Here is an 18,836-nt window from a genome sequence, read left to right on the forward strand (position 1 = left end):
ATGAGTGTGTGCGTTGTTAATGTAATTAAGAGGCGTTCAATGAAAATAAAGATGTAATGGTAAAGAAAAATTCGCTAAAGCAATAGTCGTTCGCAATGCAAAGAGATTACGCCCAGCTGACGTTGCTCCTTTTCAGGGTGCAAGAAATACAATTTTGGCTAAGAGTAATCTTGAATAAATCACTAAAATTACACTAAACGAATTCAATCTAAAATTTATTTTTTGTTACAATTCAATCATCATGCCACATGATACGGTTTTGTCGGTCTCAAATGTGCAAAAAAGACTGTCTATTCCGTTGTTGACCTTAGCGGATAGATTATAAAATCAAATAGTACCGGAATCAGGGTCAAAATCATACGTGGGGTGCCTGTTGATTTTACTAAATCATATTAAAAACATTAACGAATTCAATGTATTTGCATAGCCATACGGAGGAGAACCACCTTGGCATTTTGGACACCTAACCTTAGACCTCCATTAAACCATTTAAAAAAATTATAAAACGGTTAAAGTTAAATTTCACTGTCTAGCTTAGTCTTAAACTTTATGAAAAGTATATGCATATTAAGAAATTTGTTCTTTATTTGTTGATATTCTAAGAATTTTTACGAGAGCTATCACCGCAATAGTATTTATTTGCTGAAAGTCCACAAGTTTACGATGTGCAATGAAGCCATTAGAGAACTATCGAAAACCATAAAGCTTTTAAGAACGTACCATATTTCAATTCACAAATAGTAAAATCCATTTAAAAATATTCTTAGCGCAATATTCTTCAACGGTTATCTTGGTTCATTTGAGCGACACTTAGTCGGTGTCAAATTGATCACACATTTACCATGGTAGGTCCACGATACGCAATGGGTTAATAAATCAAAAGTTAACCGCTAGTTTATTCGTTGTTGCTAGATGAAGTACGTTATGCCACTTAACAGAGCTGCGTGTTACACCGTACAGTAACAAATTAGCATCTATATTACCTGTTAGATAGTGAAATGTACCTCTTAAAAAAAATGATTTATAGGTACTCGGCAAAGTCACAATGTAACCAAGCCCTATGGATTGCTGTGTGAATTAATAAAATAAATTTAAGCTTTTACTTCGACAGTTACAAACAAGCCATAAATGTGTATTTTACTCATATATTGTACTCACATGCTTTTTCAAGATTGTTGTTGAAGCTTCTTTGTAATATTAGACGTATTCTCATCTGATCCCATAAAACCGATCCCCTGGGGGATCAGTTTTATTTTAAAATAATTCCTATTCCCATCGGATCCCCAATGCAGTGGTCCAAGAATAAATATTAATCTTTTGTTCCCACCTGATATCCTGGTACTTCCAAGTTTATTTTTGGTAGGTACTGTGGTACACGTAAAAGTACAAGAAAATGTGTCTATCTTATCAAGAAAATATATATCTTTATAGGTGACAATCATAATATTAAATTAGATATTAAATATTGCCCAACACTGATTTATGGTATTAGTGATTTGTAATTTGCCAATTGCCTGCTTTTTTGCATTTGCATGCAGACCTGTCACAAAAAAAGGATCAGTTGCAATTTTAAATTGGCGGTAAATCAGTTTTGGGGATCAGATGGGAGTAAATCTAATATTAGTAGTACTGTAGCGCATTTTGTTAAAATTGATTTAATTTTGATTTAAAAATGATAACCTCATATTTCTTGTGAGTATTTTTGTATGAAACTTAGCCACATAGCATGTCATTTGGTAAAATTATTGCTGTATGAAAATCTCTTTGTGTAATACCAGCGTGACTTTACGACCAAGGTTTAAGCGAGTTAGATCTTACTTTGTGTAACGTAATTCCTTGCGATTTAGTTGTGCCTCTGTCTCTAAGTTTAGAATTATGATTTATTTAGTAACACAACAGCAGGCTTACAGAGTTCGTATATCTTGAAACTTAAAGCCAGGCAGCACGGTCAAGCTTCACCGGGAGTAAACTCGCGCAAGTCAAGTATGCAAGTGACTTGCATAGGATACCGTTTTTCCATACAAACATCGTACATACAAATGCGTATTTGGTTTGCGCAAGTTTACTCTTGTTGAAGCTTGACTGTCAAGGCGATTGGCTATTGTTTTTAGTTTTAGTAACACAATGAGACATAATGATGTTCGATGTAAAAATACTAAGAAATAATACAATAACATGGCACAGTATCTCATAGTAGGTAAGTTGTCTAAGCTTAATACTGTTATTATAAAAGTATTATTATAGTCCGATGTACAAAACACGTGAACTGCAGTTTATCTACATGTGTTGTCGTCCATTAACTGGATATAAAAATTATAACCCATTTTACAATCGACGCCGCCGTTATTGCTCTCTGTCACGGTGACGATGCGCAGGCGCATTGAGTGTGGTTTACGTTTGAATTACGAACGTTACTTTTAAGTGTTAAAGGCTGTCCGCTATTAGTATCCTGCTAGATGAGTTACAAATGGTGGGTGCCCTTTGTCTGAAGAAGCCTACCTACTCAGGTAGGCTTCTTCACACAAAAGGCACCCAAGAGAGAAGAAGAAGAGGTGGTTAAGTACCCACTTAACCACCACTTCATCCGCTTGCTTTTTTCCGGATTCAAAGGTAAAGGGACAGCCAAATGCAAATGGTGTTCTTCATCTTTCGACCATCAATGAATTTATATGAAGACACATTGTAAAATTCCAAAAAAAAAATTTAAACTAACGATTTTAAAACAAACACAAATTTTAACAAAATTTAACAAATTTAAAATAGAACCAAATAAAAATTTCAATAACATTATCATACTATCGGCTCCTGCGTGGTCGTTTAAAAAAGCTGTAGCAAACACTGCAATGAAATGAAAGAGTCAGCCAGAGTCGTCTAAATCGTGACCACGTGCTATAATGGCCTTATAGCCATAATCGATTGATGGAAGCTTTTTAACGAATGGAAAATGATTTACAAATGTTTTAGTGGTCACTTATGGTGTCATAATGTCTAAAGTGATGGTATCATCGTAATGGTAGCTTTTTAGACGGTTTTAATAGCAATTTTAGACTGATTGCTGTTATCGAAAAGACGATTAAGATTCTGTAATTAAAAAAATATGTGCCAATAAATGACTTAAAAACAAATTAATGCACTGATATACTTTTGACGCATTAGCGAAAACTTTGAAATTTAGAAAGATTTTAATTAGATTATTACCTGAAGAAAATCAAATTAAACTTAATTTTTAGTTGTAATAAACATAACTGTTTAATTATTATAAGTATTTACAATAATTAAATAGTCATGTTCTAAAAAGCAAACCGCGACCGAAAAAGAATAAGTGTGTGCCTCAATGGCGTATCATCGTTGTCGATAATTTGAATGTCACATCACAACATTTGTAAAGTCGTGACTATTTGTAAATGTCCCATCCATTACTTCTGCATAATAAGTGCATAAAGAGATAAATAAATGTTACAACAAAACAATAGATGCTTTTAATACTCTACAGACAAGGAAGAAAAGGAAGTAGCTGACTTAAAACTATTCTTATTACGTGTAGGTACCTGGGGTAGGACGTCATAAAATATTTTCCTAAATCGTTAGAAAAGAATATGAATCCAACAACAAAAACTTCTACAATAATACAAAACGACAAAGTGACAATTTATCTTAAGCAAGTGTAAGCAACCGTAGTACCATCAAGTATAAAATGTGAGCTTAGAGTGCCACCATTAAGTCCTAGGACAAATTTTAGTAAAAACATGTACCAAGCAGACGCTATACGAGATGAATTCGATATACTTTTGCTAAATGAAGCGGAACGCCCATAAGGCTTTGTATACGTTTTCTTACTAAGCTTTTACCTTCTTATTTTTGTTGTTATATTACCAAGTTATTTTGCTTCTGGTAATACCTGTTAACCAACGCATTTTCTACCTTCCTGCAGTTTGATTAAAGTCTCAGCTTCTAATAGTGATATTTTTCTAAATGAAACATGATCAAATGCAACATCAGATATTGTCTATTGGAACTATACTACAAAGTTGGTTTGCAAATGATTTACGGTTTCGTTCCGGTCGCTTCTAACTTCTATTGTGTGCGTTAACAGCCTTATTGTCGTATGATACTTCCAAGAAATTATTTTCTTCTCAACAAAGTTTATAACGACATGTGTAATATTATTTTGTCTCAATATTAGAATCTAATATATGTACGTTGAAATCTTTATAAATAATCATAAATAAACTCTTCATTATTGGTGTTCCGACACACACTTCGCCGGTTTTTATCAGATACTATCGGCAGCTAGAGATCGTGTCAAATTACCTCTATAACTTCGATCCGAAAGTTAATCTGACACATAATAATACTCAGGTTTGATCGATCACATAGCTTTAACAAACACAAATTCTCTCAACCACAAAACGATGGGCGTTATTCTTTTAAATATAAGGTTGAATTTGTTTTAGAGTTTATTATTGTCTAGAAAATAAATGCGTTATGATCAGATTAAGTAAGAGCAAGACAACGAAAAAGTTTATTGACCCTTATCATTTGGCATAATTTGAAAATTATATATATATGTTTATGGCTCCAAAGAGATAATATGAAACAAAAATTTACTTGCCTTGTGTTGTGTTAATCTTACAAGAAACATAATAATGTTTATTTACCTGAAACAAAAAAATTGTAAATGGTTATATATGAGAGGTGAAATTTTCACAGACAAGTAAAAAAATAAGAGGACAAGTGTAATTTTGCGAGAATCTTTAAGAAATTAAAATTACAACATGTAATCTGTATATATGTATTTATTTTTCTCCTTATTTTAGTTTTTCGACTGTTAACGGTCTTAAAAACGTCTAAGTTTTTACTGCCGAAATTGGACACCAGTGTTATGCCATAATGCCACGGCATTAGTTTTAATTGGTGGCTTTTATACATTACGTTCATTAGAATTTATGATTAGTCTCCTTGAATTCCGAAATATTCCTAGTCAAAGCTTTCGTTGTAGACAAACTTATTGTAGCATTTAATTTTGTATTAGATGGCGTCTCAAAGTGCCAGTATTTGCGTATTCGGGCAGTGCAAAGAAAAAAAGTAGATATCGGCCTATTAGGTTTTCGCTATTCTATCTGAATCGTGTGTATTTGTTTTTTCAAACAAACCGACAGGTCTTATACTTACGGCTGACAAATGTGACCCTGGCGTTCGTTTCTTAAACAAAAAATGAATTTTCCAAAACAGAGCGTAATTAAAAGGGAAAGTGGGATAGGATAGCTTCTAGCGTCAGACATTAAAAAAAAATCCTTACCTTTACCTCCCATATGTATTATAACGACAACCGAATGTATGGAATGTAAATTTTATTACTGACTCTTGAATAGAAAATTAAACTATTGATTGACTGAGTCAGCTGTGACTATGAGATCTGTAAAGGGCCCGAAACATTGGTTTGTTTGAAAAAACAAACATACGCTATTTAAATCCTAAAAATGATTCCATTTCATTTTTGTAACAATAGGGAAACCCTAAAAACTCGATATGACTCTTAATTACTAATTACGTAATTTCAAAGTCGTGGACACTTTCCTAACCTTATAGACTTGACCTTTTGTAGTTTCATAATATTTTATTTTACCCAACGGTACGCCACACTACTCTAACCTCTTGTATATTATTAATTCGTCATAGCATCTAGTTTGTTAGCATTTTCCTGTTATAATAATGTTTTGAGTAAAAGAAGAAAATACAACAGTCTTGTACAGTCAAGAGCACATTAAGCTCGACTCTTTGTACTTTGGACCGTACTTATCGTAAGCGGCATAGAGTTGGATTTAAGTGTAAAGCTTGGCGTGCTCTTGACCATGTACCACTACATAAATAATAATAATACGAGGGTTTCATATTTCATTCTAATTTAAAAAAGAACATCAAATCTTATTTCGGGATAACCAATTCCACTAATTAGTCATAATTATTTTTTTATGGAAGGCGAGGTAAGCTATAAATTTTAACCACATACAGTGATGAATAAGAAGATCCCATAATTGTAATAAAGCACGGCGTAATTGTTTCTTAGAAATTTGGTTTTTGCGCATCTGTTCAAGTTAACTATGAATTAACATTGTTGTTGAATTTTGTGTTTCAAAAGGTTTTAATATTTCAATAAATTCAACAACAATCGATTTAGTTTCAGAAATTCCAGCAGTTGCGTTAACCGTTTAAATATCTGGTAATTTTAGAAATATTAATTTATGTAAAAAAATTCATACGTTTTATTGTTAAGCACTTTACGCTTTATATGCAAAGAAAGAACTTTAGTAGCAGTAGAGCTCCCAGTGAAAGAGTTCGGCCAGGGAAGTACTGCCACCTTACCTACTTCTGCTGTTAAGCAGTAAAGTGAAAATTACTGGAGAATTTGGGTAAGGATGCTGGTGAAATTACAGGAGGATCTTGTCAATTTATGTATCAGGGTGACAGGCGCAGTGGCAATGTCACTCAAATATATGCGATTTAAATAAAGCTCAGAGTGGTACTGCAAATATGTGAACAGGCGTGTCGCTTACCACCAGGTGCACGACTTGTTCGTCCCGTCACTCGGTATCATAAAAAAGTCATTTGGAAATAGATTATTAATTTTCAACTCGAGAATCAATAGTTAAATCTTAAATAGGCATGTTTTTTATGTACCGATGTCGATGTCGCCTCTAATTGTCCATGTTAGAGTTGCTTTACACATAAAATGTATTTCGCAAAGTGTAGAATTCAGCCATATTTATACACGGCGGAGATGATATAATGTTTACAAGGAAAAGGCAAAGGCTGTGTTATATTATGATAATCTTGTCAATTTCCGAGCCCTCATAATTGAAAATCTATTGAATCTACCACATGTGATTTATTTTGTCTAAAGCTCGTCGTATATGAAAATTTAGTAAGTTCAACGTATTAAGTAGGCAAGCAATAATCTATCGTTTTAACTATTTACTCCTTTAGTATTTTTAGTCTTATTATATTTAGTCCTTTTGCGGCAACGGATTATGGAGTTTTTATAAATTACATGCCAATAATCAAGTATGATACTGTAGATTTACATATTATTACTATATAATATCATAGTTTGTTGCAAGACACTTTTATTTAAGTTCTTCTTTGTTGCCAGTAAAGCCGACGGACGACGAACATCTACTTGGTCGTAGTTTTGCGCTAGGCCCGTTTTTCTCATGTTATGTGTTCGTACCTACGTGCGAGGGTGAACTTAGAAAAGAAGAACTATGTTCCCATATGAAAGTAATCTTTGTTATCTACCTTGTCTACCAGTTTTGTTAAAGTAAACCTCTCTAAATGTACCTTTTAAGTACCAATTAACATTTCTATGAAGTTTTACTTTGATTGTTACCTTTATGGCTTCTAAAATGACATTGTAGAAAAATGCTTTTAACAAGAATGTATAATTCTTAAAATTGTACCCGTTTAAGATTTCAAACAATGTTCTTAATTGACTATAAACAAAATTTAAAGCATAATGTGGACTATAATAAAGTATAATACAGTATTATGATGCTTTTCTCAGGCAATGAAGCGTAACAATTTCCCACGATCATAATAGGCATGAATAAGGCTTAAGGGACGTCATACGGGGATTTAGTTTTCCAATATGATTAATTTATCAAGAACATAAAATATTTTTAATTTTTACTTAATTACCTAAAATTATTTATTCAATTATTGTTGTCGGTGTAGCTCCTATATCTCTTAACTAAAACATTTAAAAGGTACTAATGTACCGGATATGCGTGGTACTTCTAGTGCCATAGTAGTTTTCTTTATTTTCCATTCGAGTGCAATATAACCTGAAATATATTGTTCATACTTCATTTACCTTTGAAATTATGATCAAGACTACAGTGAAATCAATTTGAGAATCCACTCAGAAAACAATGATATTAATAACCTCAAACTTAAAAATGTTGTGAATTTCTTATTTTAGCAAAATTTCATATTCGTGGAAGTCGGGTCATTATTAAAAAAGTATAAAGGAAAAGTGATATTAAAAACGATTTTATACTTGATCGGTTCAATAATACGAACCAACTACAGATACGTTTCTAAGTTATACCATGCTCTAGGCGACATTGTATCAGCTCGGACAATAGGTCGACAGAGGGCCTTTGTTCTCAATAATTGGTCACACGTGCTTTAACTACTTTGAAATGTTTGACTTTTACTTGCGTTTGAAAAAAAAATATATACAATATTTATATAGTCATATTAGTTACTTTTTACAATAAGATTATGATTCTGATATGAAAGTACCTACCTATTTTCTAATTAGATTTTGAGTACTTTGACCAGTCGACGTCGTAGCTCCTTTTTTGCTTTGAGTAGATACACGCAAACACAATATTCAAATGGTATAAAATTGCATCCCTTATTTAAGAGCAAATATTTACGAGTAAAAGGAGGAATGTGAATACCTAATGGTTTTGTAATATTTTGTAATTATTTATTCATTATTGTAAATATTTAAGACATACATGATTTTCAAGTGAATAACGCCGTGTCGTCATTCGATTAAAAAATAACTGTTCCACAGTGGCTCTCTTGCAGCTGAGTGTATGTATTTTATATTACGAAGTAATGGTAACTACACAAAATACGAGGAGATACTTTTCTAACAGAAACTAATCCAATTTGTAATAGTTTTATTCAAAAATAATCCTAATAAAAGTTTGTTAATTTTAATGTCTGGCCTACGTGCATGATAATCAAAACAATTTTATTTTAAAGGGCACAGTAATTCCACATGATATTATATTTGGGGTCAAAGATCAATGTTTTGTGTTGACTTCATAATCTAAACTTGTAACAAAAGTAAGGCGCTGCCATTGAACTCTGAACAGAGTCTATGGACCGTGAAATAGGTGAAATTCATCTTTTTTTCAAACTCTTTAGTGGACATTCACTGCATATAAAACTAATTATAAAAATTGTGGTCATCTTTGAGTGAATGTAGTTTGTCTTTAAGATAAAATTATGCGAACAAAATGCTCACAAATGTAAAAAAATAATGCACCGCACATATATTAGTGTGGAAAGAAACTCAATGCAAATTTAAAACAAAAATGTATCTACATATTAAAATCTATTCGAATTACCTTTTTATCGACAACCCAAATATTATAAAGAATGTGCTACTGGGTATTCAACAGACGAAGATTAACAACAACAGTAAGATAAAAAAACTACATTCTAATTCCAATCAAAATAAAAATCCTAAACTCTCTTAAATTCAAGAGTCGTTGCAATAAATTATCATTCGTTCCACAACCTTCGACGTCGGATTGAAAAAAAAAGGATCAAAATATACCAATCGTGGACTAGGAGCAAACACAGACAAAGCTCTATTGAACTTGTCTGGACCTGTCCCAAAAAAGAAAAAGAAAAAAGGGCACCTGTTTGGGACGGCACCTGTAGAATATATTATTATAGCTCTCTTCCATACTAGGATCCATATCTGCTGCTACAGAGAAAAACAGCGTCAACAGTTTAGTGACAAAACCACTACTAGTTCTCAAGGGTTGAAACTTAGCATGTTAAATTGAAATTGTAATACATGTAGCGCACTTAATAAATATATACAATTAAAATGTGCTATTTATTATTGAATTTGACAATTACCATACATTATTATATTTTAATTTACATTTATTAGTTATTAAGAATCCATATTTACATTTCCTGTATTATTGTAGTTACACCTGACATTGTTAGTTTTATTCAATTAGTTTTCATTAATTATCTTGACTACTGTGACTTATTATTATTCTAATAATAATTATTAGAATAATATTCTTATAATTATTATTCTCATTATTTTGTAAACTGACGATAACTTTTCGGAGAGTAGTATAAAATGACATGTAATTGTGTTTGTATGAAATTTGTAATGTTGAGTGAGATAAACTAAACCAACCTATAAATGTTGTGCAATAATTACCTATTTATTATACGCAACGGGAAATATAATACTAATAAACAATATAGTGTAAATAAGTGAAACCGCAAATATGGTATCGCTTTTAACAACATGATTAAATGTGGGTTTACCGTTTTTGCATTAATTTTACTTGTTTTGGTATCTTTCTTCAAAGCTCTAAGATTATATATTGAATTAGTTATTTTCGTAATGATATTTACACCTTAAAATAAAATTTGAATTGTAAACTTAAAATTAAATAATTTCTTGACGTTTCCATGTTAAAGAAGCAAAGGCAGTAGTTTAACAATGTGAAACTGTGTAACCCTTGGCAACGTGCTAATTTTGTTCACGAATTCAGCTGATTAACATACCGACTCACAGTTAATGTGTTTTATTACTTGGAAAGTAATTGCTTGTTGCCGGTGTGACTAGTTTTGCATTAAAATAACAAAACTAAGTACTTGTGGTATTTTTTGAAAGCAAGGGTGTGTTACGTCACAAACACTTTCGGCAGTTAAAATTATGACCATTATATTAACACATTTTATTAAGTATTTTTATTAGTTTTAGTGACTTCTCGATTTCGTCGTGGCGTTTGATAATGCGTTGTAAGAAAAAACTTTTGGGTATATTCTTTTAAAACAAACACATTTTTAATTAAAAAAAATACTGAGCTTCTTTCGTTGAATAGCTAATAAAAAAGTGAGAATGATGATCAACAATGAATATTGTGGACTTTTGAGTGTCTGAAAAAAGCTTAATGACAATTTGAATCGTTCAACCGTCACTTTCCACTTCGACTGTGATCAAAAATGTCACAAATCCTTGAAAGCGTATCTTTAATTATAACTTGAATTTTTTACGTTAATTACCTACGACTTGAAGTTGCTGGAGATTATGTATTGTACTCGGTTTTTTAATTTTATATTGTATTCTTATTTTATGTTTTTTTATTGTGAGTTTGGGACAATTAAAAAAGAAATGTTTCTAAGTGAATGGTCTTATTCTAGTTTGGAACGTAATGCCTAGTTTAGGCATTTTTCAAGTTTTGCCTGTTAAAAACCACTGAAATTAAAAACATTATTTAAAATACAAGTAAAAGCACTACAAAAGTACTTTTTGGTTCCTTAACAATAAGTCAGATGAATAACTACAGAGAAATGTTTCATTTTTGAAACATAATACATTTAATTCCTGTGCAAATAAACTAAAATTTTACCCGTAATAATTAACGTAATATCTTACTTTATGTAAATTGCGTAAGTTACTTTAACTAGAAATATTTCAAAATATCTACGTAAATATTTTCCGAATTTAATTTTGTTAGATCTCGCTAACATAAAATGTTATATTTTATGTTAGATCTCGCTAACATAAAATGTTATATTTTAATCAAAAGGTTAGGTTAGAGTAGAGAGTACTTGCTGTTATTCTTTACAAAGATATTCGGACACAAATCTAGATTTCGATTTCATCCTGCACTCTGGTACGGGTACGATCAGATTTCGCTTTCAATGCCATGTTCCGAGTCCAATGCCAACGTCTAGGCCAAGTAGTAAAACTTTCGCGTCTATTAATTTCAGTGCATGGCAAAAAATAAAAATTTTAACAAACTTTAGTATAATTCTGGAAATTATATAATTGTGTTCATATTTTGTCTTTGATTATAAATTCGGTATCGGTATCTCACACAAATATATTTTGTCAAATGACAAAATAAAGTTTGACAAAATAACGATGTATTCTCAGATAAATTACATTTCATTACAATAAATTAAGATTTAATTGTGTGTCTCATTTAAATATTTATCGAAAGTTATTTGAATCTGAAATTCGGTAAATGCACATTTTCTCATAGCAATGTTTTTACACCGGACTAAATTTTCATTCCATATGAAATATGATTTTACTCTATCTCTTAAGTATTTAATTTTTTTAGAACCTACAACAAGATTGTCTAAAAATAAATAACATCTCAATTTGTTTCCAATGAGGGAAATCACTAATAATATATCAGCGTAAAATCATAGGATTTTAAAGTTATTATATTTAAGTACAACAAAAAAAATTTTACGCGACTCGTTAAAAGTTCTTTGCTTGCACCGCACAAGTTCGTGACTTCAACTCTGAAGTAGAACGTGCCAAGTTTAAGTCAATAGCTTGAACTACTTACTTCTTGATCTAGGAAGCGAAAGTAGTTATCTGAGAAATGTATCCTTTTAAATAATACCTATTATTATTATTCGATTAAAAATGTGTTGGAGGACTCATTGCATGCATTATCTATTTACACTTGAAAATATATTTTTTTTTGTAAAAATTGTTTAATAAGTCTTATCGATGACAAATTATTAATTATATTGCCTAGGGTAGGCTTTCGTCGGTAAGTGCCCTCACCTGTTAAAACACGTTTGGAAAACTCTGGTTTCGCCCGTTCTATGTCCTGACATTAGTGAATGTAAACAAACTTGGCTATTTTCGACTTGATTGACGAGCCTAGTTCTGACACTGTTTATGAGTTAGCTGACTTAACTGTGCGCTGTGCTTTATATACGAATTTACCCGTTATTTTGCTGTATGTTTATATTTCAAATTTATGCTCGTTTATTTTTAAGTTATACAGGGGATTCTCATTTGTTATAATAGAAGTTGTGTACGTTTTTTCTAGGTAAAATACTAAGTGTGAAATGATATGCTAATTTACTGTTGTTTTCTATGCTCGGTTATTATTTAACTAATCATAGAATCAAATGAATGGAAAAATAAAATTTTAAAATAGAAAATATGAATAATGAAAGGTTATAAATTAATAGAAAAAATATTCTTACATAGAAGTATTTATTTCAAAATATCCCAATTGAATTGTAAAGACATGAGTTATAATATAATACATAAAACACAGTCTAGTAGGTATATGTATGATAAAGTGGATTACATGGGGTACTTAATTATACGATTATTGTAAATAATAGTTGAAAATTATGGACTAATGTAATTGTATATTATAATTGAGAATGCTTATATAAAAATCACAAACATTTAAATGCAATATTTACAAGTTTCAAAATCATAAATCTACATCATAAGCTAAATATATAAAAAAAATTGGGAACAATTTCTTTGTGAAAAGTTCTTTTAGACAAAACATAGGTTGAAATAAAAAATAACTTTACGGTTGATTAATAATATGTATATAGTTACACTAAATTATAAAAAAATCAATACAAATCATTTAGTACCAAGGAGGCTTTATACTTGGATGGTGTCACCATTCGGAAACGATTTATTTCTGCATGATTTTGTATCATGTACACATTATCTAATATTTGGCGTCTAAACAAATTATTTAGAACTCAACAAAAGTTCTAAAATCCTATATGACTATCGAAATTATTTGGAACTAAAATACAATTTGAGATCCACATAATATAAAAGTTATGTTTAGTACGAAAAAACAAAAATAATTAAATGCTAACTGTCCCGAGAACTCTAGACAAGGTAATTATAATTAAACTAATCATAATTACTTTTGAGTAATAAAATTTATAAACAAAAAGAGATCAAATGGAAATGTAACTAAACATCAAACTTAACAAAATTCTAAATGTATATGACATATTATATTAAATGTTTGAATACATCCTTACATTGTATAAACCTGGTAAGATTACTACATCATACTTAAATTATTTTGCACTGAGAAGCACAAAAACATTGGATTTATTTTACGCACAGGTAATTAAATTTATCATAAAGTTTTGTGAAAAAACGCCACGTTTTCATGAGGCTTTTTGTCGAATTTGACTCAAATTAAGGAATCAAAAAGTATCTAGTAACTAGAGTGTAAAGCGCACAATAATGAAATTGAAATATCCAACAAAAATGAAAGGACATTAAACGTTAAAAAATATATATTCCTTTCATTTTGATTGACACAGACCACCATTTACAATTTAAGTGCAGTTTGACACATCTCTTCCAATATGCGTAATTAAAATGATTACAAATTACGAATGGACTTAAAAATACTTAACAACAGTCCAGATCTGCTTTGCAGTATCACCGTTAACGTTAGATACTTATCTATAACCATCTTCACTTATCTGATGGTACTGAAGAGTGATGACGTGAGAGACACTTTGAGGATGGCAACAACCACCATCAAGTTGACGATGTAGGTCGAATTGCATCTTAAGTGGTAAGGTGGTGTGTTAGGGTCTCGAGGGCACTCACCTCGACGATTTTCTTGAGCTTCTTGGCCAGGTTGCCGAGAGACCAAGATGTGGCACAGAACTTCGTACAGCTCAGCGAGGAGGCGGTTCAACCGTGAAAAGTTTTCCTCGGTTGCTTCTCTTTCACTCGGTAGGTTAAAGGCTATTGCCATCTTTGTCTCTGATAATTTCTTTTTCTGCAGATGAAACTCGGTCAGTTCGCCGTAAACTTTTCGTACTTGGTGCCTTTTTCAGTAAAGGTTTTCTTCAATATTTCTTAGGCTTCTTCAAGGGCTGGATCAATTTTATTTTTGGATGATGGGTTATAAGGACTTCAATTTTATTAAAGTGTAAAATCGTAATGTTTTCCCGAATAGGTCATTTACCAAGATTTTATTTCGATGTAAAAGTCTTACAAAAATTTATAAAAAGTCTACAAAAATTTATTGAAAAAGTTCAATTTTAGCACTTTTTAATGGCACACTGAGTCTAAAGACATAGAAAATTCACAGTTCTATTTGGCGCTATCGAGATCATAAAGTGGCGATTCGACCTCAAAAGTATACAAAAGTTTTAATGCGAAATCTCCGAGATGAGTATTGTCCAGAACTCACTCATAATTTAGCGATAACCGGCAAACGGTCGATGACACAATTGCGCTAAGTAACGCACTATGCATCGCTGTGATGTAAACAAACGGGCACTTAGCACTCGGCGCTACAAAAGAGATCGGCAGGCAGACTACTATTGTACGTGCGGCCGGCGCGGAAGCGGATCGTGTAATAAGGGATAATACTTCGTGCACATCATTGCTTCGCTCGACGCTCCTACATGTGTATTGGTGCGGTGCATAATGTAAGCACACGAGCACACAAGCATAACCTATTTGATTATAAATAGTCAAACGCACGGTAGCACGTTCCCTTCGCACTTCACCACTACAGACAACCGTGACACAGATATTCCCATCCCCTTCGAACATGAAGCTCGTTGTATACACCGCTCTCTTTTCAAACCGGTTACATCACAGTAAGGATAGTGAACGGCAAAGTAAATGCATCTCGCTTTAACGTGATTGCAAACTGTCTTAGTCAGAATGAAAAGGAAAATGGTCGAGCTTTAGCTTTTGGAACTGAGAAAGCGCGCCAAACTGAATTGGCCAATGGGATCTCTTATTTCATATGGGGTGAGGTGACGTAAGAATGGGGACCAGAGACTCGGGGTTGTTATACGGAGAGCGTTCACTTGGCGTTGAGCTTGCCACCACAGTTCTACTAATACGCGTGATACGATTTTCGCGAGGTTTTAACGGCTCTTTGTTCAGCAGATAGACGTTCGTAAAGCTGGTTTTAATGCGAGTTTAGGTTTGGGTTATAGGATACTGTGACAGGAGTAAGCGCGTGTGTAATTTTATTCCAAGTAATTTGGTAATGGTTTGTTTGTACGTTCGTGTAAATAAAACGGTTTTACGGCCGCGGTTTTGCCATAGGCATTTAGTTTGTGCAACGCAAGGTGTTTTTGGGTTCATTGGCATGTAGAATAAAGTGAAAACCATTGTATGAAGATTTGCTCTTTATGCATTACATATTTTTTACTGTAGAGAAAAATTAAAGTGTAAGTTAAAGCAAAGTATACAAACCATGATAAAAAAGTGTCATTTCATGCACCATTTTTTATTGTAGAGTCACAAAATAAGTAAATAATACATGCACGCGTTTTATTTATCGCGGTCGAAAAATTTAAACTTTAAGAACCAGCTCAATCAATCTATGTTGTTTCATGTTTTACAGCTCTTCAGCGGCCTCTATCATAATGTTAGTCACGTTTATTCTTACTACTACAAGCTAGCGAATCATTGCGTATGCGATTTTTTTTTGTTGATTTTTCTTATTTTTTATTACTCCTGTTCAGAGTTTTCTTTCCACACTACAGTCTTTTTTATTTTGAAATTAAATAGTAATAAATGGTAAATGAGTTTACGATATCTCAAATAATATTCAACAAGTTAATTCATAATTCTTGAAGACTCTACATAAAAGAGATGATATATTTTCGCTACGACCATTTAATTAACTTATTGAAAATTTGTAGAAAAATGGCACTTAGTTGATTAGTAAATCGTAAATATAATAAAAAGATAAATTCAACAAAAGGGATCCAAAAGGTTTCTTTCTCATTCATACCACGGTTCGAATCTAGAAAAACCCGCCAAAAGACAAAATGTTCTTAACTCTTTAGTTACGTAAAGCATTAGAACACGATTCTACAAAATCACACACGTTTTTCAAAATAAAAAAAAAACTGGTTCTCATGGGATAGTTTGCTTTCTGCAAACATATTTACTGGACTCATTACACAAGATTGTACGGTGATTGTTATAAATAATTATTTACAATGGCATGGTCATTTTCTATCCACGCATTAAATATGTACTCTGTACATGTTATGTAGAAGTATCAAAAACTTGATACTTCTCTCTTTAATTTGATCAAAAACTTCCAAATAATATGTATGTACATCCAAACGTAGATAGAATGAGATAAAAAAAATTACCGATAGCCAGCCGTCTTCAAGTTCAAACATGTTTTGCGGACGAACCAATGAGCTAACAGAAATGAAAGTAGGCCATCGCATATTATGCGAAGGGATGACTAAGCTACAACTAAAAAAGAATATAGATCCCACTTAGTAAAACCGGTAGAACGAAACATTTGAGGCCAGTTTTAATAAAGAACAACAAGATAAGACAGGGAAACAGTTATTGAGAATAAAGAAATATCTTTTTGGTTTTCCAACTTATCAAGATAATATATGTTGTAGCATAAAGATACGCATGTTATAAATTCTGATTGAAGTTTTGATTATTCAACACAAAAACATCAACGAACCAACGTTTTTCGCAAAAAAAAAATTAACACACTACAGCGATAGATGGCAGTACCAGTCTTGAAAAAGTGATTGCAGTTCTGATTAAATAAATAATATAATACATTATCAAACATTTCGTTATAAATACTCCAAGCAAAAATGAAATATGAGTTTTATTTTTTACCCGAGATGTTTCTTTGATGGCCTTCGCACTTTTAATCTGGAAGGGCTAAAGCGTTTTTAAATAATAATCCACCGTGGTAGCTACCATTTGATTTCACGCTTTGGACTGGGCTTGATTGGCCTTTGTATTGACGAAGCTTGCCGCAAAGGAAAAGAGTAAGCGATACTTTAATACAACCTCGATGGCTCAGCGGTTGTCACTGTGTGCTCTAGATAAGAAGGTCCCGAATTCGATTCCCGGTAGAACCAATTTGGAAATCGAACATTTTTATTCTAACTTGGGGGTTCTAGGTAGAGCCCCAGAGTTAATTTGATTGCGTTTGGTGCTCATAGTTAGTTACTCTTTAGTTTAGATCAAGGAATTGTGTCCTCGTCTGGTACACTAATATTATATAAAGTTATTTTTATTTATTTTATTTAGCCTAAAACCACTTAAGGCGAAGTATTTCAAAGCGAGCCTACATTTTGGGAGGTGCCGCAGACCGCCACTCGCGTCTCATAACCCGCGCGCTGCAAATTAGTATGAATAAAATTAGAACAGGAGGAGAAAATTTGACTCACATCTGACGTCGACAAACGCCCGATGGCGACTGTCTAGGGCCAGCGAAAGGCGCGACACGTCGTTAAGCCGCTGCACAACATTCAAATTTTGAGATAAATGTGAATTTAATAACTACAGGAATTCAGTTAAATACGAAAACGTAGCAGGTTCTCTGTTGTACTTAAAGAGAAACATCTCCGTATAAAAATTATGTGCAAAGTTAGATATTTTATTCTTAAATAATTCGTTTTAGTATTTTATTTTAGGATGGCTTCGGGATTTTATATGATCGGGCGAAGCACGTACTACCGTGTAACTCATTACCACATTCTTTAGACAATATCCTTAGGTGAATCGTATTTTAGTGTAACACGGTTACTTAATAGCAAATACCTGAACCATTTCATCTAGCAAAACAGTTTTTCTCATTTATCCTCCGGTAACTCGCCTTAACTGTTCTACCCAACTAGTTCGACAATGACAATGTGCTATCGGGACGACCGTACATATATGCTGTTTGTGCTACATTTTCGATAGTCGCTTTTTTAGATAAAAATTGAAATGGAATGATTCTGTTTCTGTTTGAATTTTGCAAGAAGTTGCGTACTGGCAAAGCATTGTGGGAACGATTAATTATTAGCAAACCCAACATGCAAATTTCTTACTATTTTTACTATAAGTGTTGTACTGGTCGTGAATATTTTGAAATTATAATTATATTTATATTCTTGTCGTTTTTGCTCAGGCGTGTGAAATTTTTCTTTTGTGTGTTCTTAACCTCAAATTTAATTTGAAAAATTCCATAAGCTCACAACCCTCGAAGAAGTTCACAACCCTCAGAAAACGTGTGTGTGAAGTCCCCTAGGCAATGCGACTTGCAGCCAGTGTGGCGGACTATGGCTTGAACCCCGTGTCTTCACTGGCGATAGAGAAGAGACCCGTATCCAGCAGTGGAACGTGTAAATGGGTTGATGATGATGTGTTCTTAACCATTATTGGCCATGGCAGAATACATGTATTTTTTTTAAATATAATATAAGTGCGCATTTAACCTCCATCTCAC

The 18,836-nt window shown here is 32.4% G+C and overlaps 1 protein-coding gene across 2 annotated transcripts in view; it reads right to left on the bottom strand.

Annotated features, from left to right (window-relative positions):
* Positions 1–14,959, bottom strand: part of LOC113227651 — a 100,764-nt gene extending 85,805 nt beyond the window's left edge. For both annotated transcript variants that reach the window (XR_003310222.1, XM_026460617.1), the window contains exon 1: positions 14,204–14,959. Coding sequence is in view for 1 of the 2 variants with exons in the window: in XM_026460617.1 (XP_026316402.1) it covers positions 14,204–14,354 (151 nt within the window). In the remaining variant the exon portion in view is untranslated. The remainder of the gene's footprint in view (positions 1–14,203) is intronic.
* Between the last annotated feature and the right edge of the window lie 3,877 nt (positions 14,960–18,836).

This window comes from Hyposmocoma kahamanoa, unplaced genomic scaffold (assembly GCF_003589595.1).
Source record: "Hyposmocoma kahamanoa isolate Upper Pololo Valley unplaced genomic scaffold, ASM358959v1 100021, whole genome shotgun sequence".
Taxonomy (NCBI): Eukaryota; Metazoa; Arthropoda; class Insecta; order Lepidoptera; family Cosmopterigidae; genus Hyposmocoma; species Hyposmocoma kahamanoa.